The sequence below is a fragment of the Vitis vinifera genome, chromosome 5, assembly GCF_030704535.1.
Source record: "Vitis vinifera cultivar Pinot Noir 40024 chromosome 5, ASM3070453v1".
In the NCBI taxonomy this organism is placed as follows: Eukaryota; Viridiplantae; Streptophyta; class Magnoliopsida; order Vitales; family Vitaceae; genus Vitis; species Vitis vinifera.
Window position 1 is genome coordinate 17,766,048 of NC_081809.1, and position 10,255 is coordinate 17,776,302.

At 44.7% G+C, this 10,255-nt stretch overlaps 1 protein-coding gene across 1 annotated transcript; it reads left to right on the forward strand.

The window, feature by feature from the left end:
* The first annotated feature begins 280 nt into the window (after window positions 1–280).
* Window positions 281–9,441, forward strand: LOC109122604 (uncharacterized). Its single transcript, XM_059737084.1, has 6 exons — window positions 281–442; window positions 725–1,709; window positions 1,935–2,209; window positions 2,297–2,506; window positions 2,639–5,847; window positions 9,390–9,441. The coding sequence occupies exons 1-6, from the start codon at window positions 281–283 to the stop codon at window positions 9,439–9,441; spliced, it is 4,893 nt and encodes a 1,630-aa protein (XP_059593067.1).
* The last annotated feature ends 814 nt before the right edge of the window (window positions 9,442–10,255 follow it).

Sequence of the window (10,255 nt, forward strand, 5' to 3'; positions counted from 1 at the left end):
CCAACAGGTCCCAGTTCAGGAGGATACCCATTTTGATGCCACAGTACCACCACCACCTCCGCACAGTCAGCCAACACCACAAACTATACCTTTTACTCTGCATAGTCAGACTGAGGTTGCACCACCTCCTGCCATTGTGCCTACTCTGATCTCAGAGGACCCACATGCTCGTATGGATAAACTTGAGCAGAAGTTGAGACAGATGAGGACTTCAGAGGGAGCTATTACTTGGGAGGATTTTGATGGAGCACCAGTGGCCAGTCTACCGGCCAAGTTCAGGATGCCTGAGATTGAGAGATACACAGGCATAGGATGCCCTCGCATCCATTTGAGACTCTATAGTACTGTTATGAGGGCCCATGGACTGGATGATGCCCAGATGGTTATGCTCTTCCCTATGTCATTGAGTGGAGCTGCACAGCGTTGGTTCGCTTCATTGGAGGTATCACGTCGTAGGACTTGGGATGACTTAGCCCAGGAGTTTTTGAGACAGTTTGCATTTAACACTGTCATTGATGTTTCGAGGAGAGAGTTGGAGGCTTTGAGACAGAGGCCGGAGGAGTCAGTCACTTCATTTATCTCCCGCTGGAGAGAGAAGATTTCACAGATTATAGACCGTCCTTCAGAGAGAGATCAGATTAGCATGATCATGAGGAGCTTGCAGCCTAGATTTGCTAGACACTTGATGGGATTTCCCCATACGGATTTTGGATCTTTGGTACAGGCTTTGTACGGTATAGAGGAGGGCATTGCTAGAGGACTATGGTCTGAGTCTTCCCCTACTGATTCTAAGGGGAAGAGGCCTTCAGGAGGACAGAGATCAGGAGATGTTGGTGCTATCAGTTCAGCAGGGATGAGACCTTCTAGACGCTATCAGACAGTTGGGCAGACTCCTGGGTACTACTATCCACCTTCACCTCATGCGCATTACAGACCACCCGCTCCTTCCAGACCCATGACTCCTACTTATCTGCATCCGGACTCACAGCCTGTTTTTGCTGCACACGTCGCAGAGAGGCCTCCTGCCCCATATACTCGACCCCGAGCTCCACAGACCACTACTTATGTGCAGAGGCCACCACGTCAGTTTGCTCAGTTGAGTATGCCTTTGAGTCGAGCTTTTCAGAAGCTCACAGAGGGTGGATTACTGATTCCATTAGCATCCAGGCCTTTACCCCAACCCATACCACCTCGCTTCAGGATGGACTTACATTGTTCCTATCATCAGGGGCCAGGGCATGACACGGACCATTGCACTGCTTTGAGACATGCTATTCAGGATTTGATAGATCAGGGTTTGGTCAACTTGGGGCAGCCAAGTGTGACCACTAACCCTCTTCCTGCTCATTCTACACACGCAGTGCATCCATCTTCAGGAGATATTCATCACATGGACCTTATAGAGGATGACAGTATACACATGTTGAGTTGGGATGATGGATTACCCGAGCCGATTGTTTTGCATGACAGTTATGAGGTTGATGGGGTTTCAGTGGTCCCTCAAACTCCTGCACCATTCAGTTTGATCCCAGACGAGGCACCATTCCAGTTGACTCATCCTACACCCTTAGTTATCGGATGTCAGGATGCCTTTATCCCATTCACTTTATGGCCAGAGGATGATGATTCAGAGGGGAGGGAGATACAGATTGTGACTCGTAGTGGGAGGATAGCTCAGCCACCACCACCAACAGTCAGACCATTTGAGGGTACAGCCTCTCATGAGGAGGTTAGGAGAGAGGATGATGAGGTTTTGAGACAGCTACAGAGCACTCAGGCTCGCATTTCCATCTGGAGTTTATTAGCATCATCCAGTACTCATAGAGATGCTTTGATTCGAGCCTTGAGTCAGATCAGAGTAGAGACTACCACCACTCCAGAGGGATTGATTCATATGATGACGACTGGTAGAGCCACTTGCATTGTATTTTCAGATGATGACTTGCCACCTGATGGTTTAGACCACGTGCGCCCTCTATACATCACAGTGGGATGTTCAGGCCGTAGAGTCCCGTCTGTCCTACTAGACAACGGCTCAGCCCTGAATGTTTGCCCTTTAGCCACTGCTATAGCCCTTGGTTTCGCGCTTTCAGATTTTGGTCCTTCTACTCAGACAGTCAGGGCGTATGATAGCACCAAGAGGGAGGTTATGGGTACCTTGATGATTGATTTGCAGATTGGTCCAGCCACATTTTCCACTTTGTTCCAGGTTTTGAGGATTCCTACATCCTTTAACCTGCTACTGGGCCGACCATGGATTCATGTAGCTGGAGCTATTCCTTCTTCCCTTCATCAGAAGGTGAAGTTCATTCATGATGGGCAGGTTATCACAGTACAGTCTACCAGGGATATGTTAGCCTATTCCGAGCCAGTACTTCAGATTAGTCACAGTGAGGATGACCTATTTTTGACTGGATTTACTTTTGATGAGATACAGACTCTGGAGATTGAGGATTTTCATAGAGACTTTGTGGCTATGTCGTTTGATGAGCACAGTAGCACAGTGGTCCTTGATATGATGAGGGGTATGACCTTTCTACCTGGCATGGGGTTAGGACGACGTCAGCAGGGACCGAGCGAGTTCATAGCTGCCATTGACCATGATACGACATTTGGACTTGGATTCATCCCTACTGAGGCCGATTACCGTCACATGGCGCGGCTGCGCAAGGAGAGGGTGAGAGCCCGTTTATCCCACACACCATTTGATTATCCTATTCGACCCTATAGGATGAGTTTGGCTGACTACTTTGTCAGAGGATCAGAGACTCGACCTCATTTAGAGGAGATTGATAATGTGGTTCATACAGATAGAGAGACCGATCTTCAGCATCTATTTCACCAGCTACAGTTGAGTGATGGGGCTCCCGACACTTTTTTCCCTATGACGATTACTCCCACGTCTCCAGATCGAGCTAGCATGTTCTCTCTATGCTTTCCAGAGGAGATCACGAGTGATGGGGTGATTGTTGATCCTACTGAGGTGATTGATGGAGTTGTTCCCCATGATGAGTACCGTGATGAGATGGACATGATGACCGTGAGCCAGATTGCCGGCATTGTTCAGCTTCAGCCTGTTTCAGCATTTGATATGTTTGGGGTATCTACCATTGAGGTTTTTGAGGGGACTCAGACTCTTCCTGTTCCAGAGCTTCCAGAGGATGATAGTAGTTTGTTTGAGGGCATTGTTAGCCCAGTTGAGGGAGCGTCCGACGTTGTGGACCCACCTCTTTCTTTTGATGTTTTATCGGGATTTGTCTCCCGCTCTGACGATGTTTCTGTTGCTTCATTTATGGATTTGAGCATTTTTGAGTATTCGCCTGTCTCTTGTGATAGTATCTCTACATCTGCACCTCACTCACCCATTACACAGATATTTGATATAGATGATGAGATTGCACATCCCAGTTCGGATAGGGACTCTTTTGATCATGACTCTGGTCCCATAAATGAGAGAGTTTCACCTGCTGCAGGGGACGTTGAGACTGTTGATTTTGGCACAGAGGATCAGCCTAGAGAGCTGAAGATTGGTTCACCCCTATCTACAGATGAGAGAGATAGACTCATCCATTTACTCAGGTCATATTTGGATGTCTTTGCATGGTCTTATGAGGACATGCCAGGTCTTGATCCCTCTATAGTCCAGCACCATTTACCTACCCTACCACATGCTAGACCAGTTAAGCAGAAATTGAGACGGTTGCATCCACGTTGGAGTCTACAGGTAAAAGAGGAGATTCAGAAACAACTCAGTGTTGGGTTCATATCAGTAGTTGAGTATCCAGAGTGGTTGGCTAATGTCGTCCCTGTTCCTAAAAAGGATGGCAAAGTTAGGGTTTGTGTTGACTTCAGAGATCTCAATAAAGCCAGCCCTAAAGATGACTTTCCCCTTCCACACATTGATTTGTTGGTTGATGGCACCGCAGGTCATTCGATGTTGTCTTTCATGGATGGGTTTTCAGGGTATAATCAGATTTTGATGGCTCCAGAGGATATGGAGAAGACAGCCTTTATTACTGAGTGGGGTACCTACTGTTACAGAGTTATGCCATTTGGGTTGAAGAACGCAGGAGCCACTTATCAGAGAGCCGCTACCACTTTGTTTCATGACATGATGCATAGGGATGTCGAGGTTTACGTGGATGATATGATTGTGAAATCCCGAGGTAGAGCAGATCACCTAGATGCTTTAGAGAGATTCTTTGAGAGGATCCAGAAGTTTAGATTGAGGTTGAATCCCAAGAAGTGCACTTTTGGAGTGACTTCTGGGAAACTGTTGGGGCATATGGTCAGTGATCGGGGCATAGAGGTCGACCCAGATAAAATCAAAGCCATACTTGACATGCCTGCACCAAAGACTGAGAAAGAGATTAGAGGTTTTCTGGGCAGATTACAGTACATTAGTCGGTTCATAGCCAGATTGACAGACATATGTGAGCCTATCTTTCGTCTTTTGAGGAAGAACCAACCAACAGTTTGGAATGATGACTGTCAGTTTGCATTTGAGAAGATCAAGGAGTATTTGCTTTCTCCTCCTGTTTTAGTGCCTCCTACGCCAGGACGTCCACTTCTTCTATATTTGTCAGTTTCAGACATGGCCTTGGGATGTATGTTAGCTCAGATTGATGACTTAGGAAAGGAGCGAGCTATTTACTACCTAAGTAAGAGGATGTTGGAGTATGAGATGAAATATGTTATGATTGAGCGCCTATGCTTAGCACTAGTTTGGGCTACCAGGAGATTGAGGCATTACATGACAGAGTACTCAGTACATTTGATATCCCGCCTGGACCCGTTGAGATACTTGTTTGATAGACCTGCATTGACTGGTAGATTGATGAGATGGCTTGTACTTTTGACAGAGTTCGATATTCAGTATGTTTCTCAGAAGTCTATTAAGGGAAGTATTGTTGCCGATCACTTAGCCTCACTACCGACATCTGAGGATAGACCAGTTGATGATGATTTTCCAGATGAGGAGTTTGTTGCTATGACCAGCTTATCAGGATGGTGCATGTACTTCGACGGTGCAGCCAATCAGTCAGGGTATGGGATAGGTGTTCAATTGGTATCCCCTCAGGGTGATCATATTCCGAGGTCCGTTCGTTTGGCATTCTCTGATCGACATCCTGCCACAAATAACATAGTTGAGTATGAGGCTTGTATCCTTGGTTTAGAAACTGCATTGGAGCTTGACATTAGACAGATGGAGGTGTTTGGTGACTCCAATCTGGTACTCAGGCAGATTCAGGGGGATTGGAAGACTAGGGACGTGAAGCTTAGGCCATATCATGCTTATTTAGAGTTGTTGGTTGCGAGATTTGACGACTTGAGATATGTTCATCTGCCTAGAGCGCAGAACCGATTTGCTGACGCCTTAGCTACTTTAGCTTCCTCCGTGGACATTCCGATTGATGCAGTCATACGTCCATTACTGATTGAGTCCAGGTCTACACCCGCTTATTGTTGTTTGATTGGAGAGACAGAGGTCCAGGATGATCTACCTTGGTATCATGACATTCATCAGTTCCTCAGATTTGGCACATACCCGGAGGTAGCCACTGCCAAGGATCGGAGAGCACTGAGGCATTTGGCTACTAGATTTGTGATTTGCGGAGATACCTTATACAGACGATCAGCTGATGGTATGCTTCTGTTGTGTTTAGATCGAGCCTCTGCAGATCGAGTGATGAGAGAGGTCCATTCAGGAGTTTGTGGTCCGCATATGGGAGGACACATGCTAGCCCGTAAGATTATGAGGACGGGCTATTTCTGGTTGACTATGGAGACAGATTGTTGTCAGTTTGTCCAGAAATGCCCAGAGTGTCAGATTCATGGTGATCTCATTCATGCACCATCAGAGTTACACGCTTTGACCTCGCCATGGCCATTCTCAGTATGGGGTATTGATATTATTGGGAAGGTTTCCCCAAAATCTTCCAGTGGACACGAGTTCATCCTGGTTGCCATAGATTATTTCACCAAGTGGGTGGAGGCTGCATCATATGCGAGGTTGACATCTGCTGGGGTTGCTAGTTTCATCAGATCACACATCATTTGCCGCTATGGGGTTCCTCATGAGTTGATTTCCGACAGAGGGGCGCACTTCCGAGCTGAGGTAGACGCTTTGTTGCAGGAGTATGGCATTCGACATCATAGATCTTCAGCATATAGGCCACAGACCAATGGGGCAGTAGAGGCTGCAAACAAGAATATTAAGAGGATTTTGAGGAAGATGGTTGAGACTTCTCGAGATTGGTCAGAGAAGCTTCCTTTTGCATTGTGGGCGTACCGCACCTCTTTTCGCACCTCTACAGGAGCTACGCCTTACTCCCTAGTGTATGGTATGGAGGCTGTTTTGCCAGTCGAAACAGAGATGGGCTCATTGAGAGTAGCCCTTGAGCAGCAGATTTCTGAGACAGAGTGGGCTCAGGCTCGATTTGATCAACTTAACCTTTTAGATGAGAGGAGATTGAGAGCAGCAGATCATGTTCAAGCCTATCAGAGAAAGATTGCTCGTGCCTTCAAGAAACGGGTTAAGCCTAGACCATTGCAAAAAGGGGACTTAGTTTTGAGGATTCTCAGAGGTTTGATTGGAGACCCTAGAGGAAAGTTTAGACCTAGTTGGAGTGGGCCTTATGTTATCCGAGAATTGACTCCAGAAGGGGCTGCATGGTTGACAGACTTAGATGGAAACCAATTTTCAGAGCCTACCAACGTGGATCAGCTGAAGAAGTATTATGTTTGAGACCGTGGTCGCAGGATGGGTGGCCATCATTTCGGTTAGCCTTACACCTTATCACCTTTATTGAAATATTAAACCATTGCTAGCCCATTGAGCCTCACGTGGTATATTATAGCCTTATTTCTTTCTTATAGCTTTGATTACCATTTCTACACCCGGGTTGGGGCCCTTTGATGTATATGCATGCTTTGCTAGGAAAGTCTCATGAGCTTTAGACTTATAAATCTATCTCCTCATTTTGTTACCATCCGCTTATCACCCTATTTGTTCTATTTTATTATCACCACATATTCATTCTCTTTCTTGTCTTTATCATTATTCACTTCATCTTATCTATTCTCTTCCTTGGGTTGATGATTCTTCACGTCTTAGTGCAAAGAAGGCAGTCATATCACTCTATTCATTCCATCATTTGACATTGATTCGGAGATCTTAGTTTGAGAGGTTGTCTCATGAGTTGGGGTTCATGTATTCATCAGTGGTCAGAGAGAGTTTGTTCATTCCTTATATTTTTCCATTGGAGTTTGATTTATTGATAATCAGAGCATGCGCAAAAAAAAAAAAAACAAAAAAAAAAAAAAAAAAACAAAAAAAAAACAAAAAAAAAAACAAAAACAAAAAAAAAAAAAACAAAAAAAAAACAAAAAAAAAAAAAAAAAGAAAAGAAAAGAAAAGAAAAAAAGCGCAATGACATGTTTGTGTATGGTATCTTGCTCCATTGGGTACTTATATCACCTTTTGAGGTCTGTTTACTGGGTATATTTGACATTGTGGGTTCTTGTGAGATGTTTATATGAGTTTTCACTCCTTGAGCCACTCTTGTTACGCATTTGGAGTGTCGAAGGTTCATATGAGAGTTCTATGAGATCCTATGCTTCTTGGATCATGATTGATATATTTTAGGTATGAGAGATGAGTGACCTTTTTACTAGGGTCTCCGGATCATTGTCTTATACCCACCATTCCATCATTGGTGATATGACTTTCCTTTATTGTACTAACATGGGTTGATCATCACTCATTCCACTTTCCCATTGTTTTCTTTTGTATCTCATTACCTCTTTCCAGATCTTTGTTCCACCTTTTATTCATTCCTTACATATTGATACCCATTACTGATTTGATACCTTCTTCACATCATTCACATATTTCATTGATGGCTTGACCATTCATCCTTTCTCTCATTTCTCTATCGACATTCCCTTTGGTTACTTCTAAGTCCATGACTCATGAGATTTTTCTATGCATTACATCTTGTGCACGAGGGTACGGGTTTGATCATTGGGTATTTGAGCCTAGTTTCCCTTCATTTCTTTCACCCTATCACCTTGGCCTATGTTACGTCCCGTGTCTTAAGACCACCCTGAGGCCATGAGATCAGACATTTTCTTTGACAGTCTTCACTTGGACAGGTTTTTGGTAGATTGGTTGAAGTATGGTCGTTACTATGTTCTCTTTTATGGAAGATACTTTTGGAAGCATTTGGTCTCTCTCTTGCTTGGCATATTGATGTTTGATGGATTTTCGGGTTTGGAGACAGTTCATTGAGGATATTAGATTCATCCTTTGGTTGTGCATTAGATATCCATACTAGGGCATATTCCCCTTTCATTTGGTTGAGATGAGCCCCTAGTGGAGCACTTTCTTTGAGTCTGGGTATTTTCACCGATCAGAGATCCCTAGTGAGGTATGTTGAGACTATATCAGTTCTAGTGGAGTATCGTTGAGCCCCTAGTGATTCCATTCCCGGAATACTTTTGAGATAGACTAGTGGATTATTACTGAGTTGGAGGCAGTTTTCAGTGCAGTGTATAGACCAGGCATACTGGGGCATATTTCCCCATTTTGAGGTTACCAGATTCCTATCAGATTCAGTCAGGGATTCATCAGAGACATGTTTCTACTTTTGAGATTACCACATTCCTCATCATTTTGGCTATTCATTTGAGATTAGATTTAGAGTGTCTCCCTTGAGGCATTGGTCGATACATCATTCTGACTTCTTAGCGGATTATTGTTGAGCTGAGGATAGTTGATTGATGATGTCGGATTCATCCTTTGGTTATGCATCATATATTCACACTGGGGCATATTCTCCCCTTCCTCCGAGATTCTTATCTGTTATTGTATACGGTACGAGGATGGATGATCATTGTTAGTTTGTTTACCTCACGACTTCGACATTAGATTATCCACACTGAGGCATATTCCACTCTCCTTGATGAGATTGTGTTTGGACAGCGATACGAGGATGGATGATCATTGTTAGTTTGTTTGCCTCATGACTTCGACATCCGATATCCATACTGGGGCATATTCCCCTCTCCATTACGAGATTTATTTGGGCAGTGATATGAGGATGGATGACTGGTGTCAGTTGTTTAGCTTATGACTTTGACATCAGGTCTCATACTGGGGCATATTTCCCTACTTTCTGAGTATCCCTAAGATTGAGACAGTGACCAGCTTGGTTTTAGATTGAGTACTAGCCCAGAGCTTCTGACGATCGACTGTATCGAGGCCTCCCTACATGGATTTGTTGAGATAGAGATGGATCGCATCAGGTTTCACCCGAGGAGCGTGGGTGGATCCTTTAGCCAGATGTTCATGAGACAGATTTGTTTTCATCATTGTTACCTTGCAGATTGGATTATCCAGATGAGCAGCATTTTATGCACTTTGAGATTTGCTTTTAGATGAGCCACGATATACACGCTTTGAGATTCACCTTTCGAGATTCGTCGACAGAGCAGTTTTTTTTTCAGACACAGAGGCCTCTTTCAGTTTTGACTTTTCAGAGGTTTTTTCATGATGTATTGGTTCTCGACCCATTGATTCTAGCAGATGATTGGTTTACTGTTTGTTTCAGCAGTGTGAGCACCCTGGATACTGGGGCATATTTCTCTTCTTGGTTTTAGTAGTCCGACCCAGAGTCATTTTCCATTTTGACCCAGAGTCATTCTTTCCTATTTAGAGCCCAGAGCTCTCGACCCAGAGTCATTTTCCATTTTGACCCAGAGTCATTTTCCATTTCGACCCAGAGTCATTCTTTCCTATTTTAGAGCTTGGAGCTCTCGACCCAGAGTCACTTTCCATTTCGACCCAGAGTCATTCTTTCCTATTTTAGAGCCCGGAGCTCTCGACCCAGAGTCACTTTCCATTTCGACCCAGAGTCACTTTCCATTTCGACCCAGAGTCATTGTTTCCTATTTTAGAGCCCGGAGCTCTCGACCCAGAGTCACTTTCCATTTCGACCCAGAGTCATTATTTCCTATTTTAGAGCTTGGAGCTCTCGACCCAGAGTCACTTTCCCTCAGGCCCTGAGCCCGCTAGCCCTGAGCTATCATTTCCTATAGACCCGGAGTCTTTCCAGCTCTTAGCTGAGCTTTCATCATTTGGTCGCCCATGAGTGGTTTGACCTGGAGTTTGCGTATCGCATTCTCCTCCTAGCCGATCAGTCCTAGAGCCCGGAGCTCATAGCCCAGAGCTATTCATCGACCCAGAGTCATT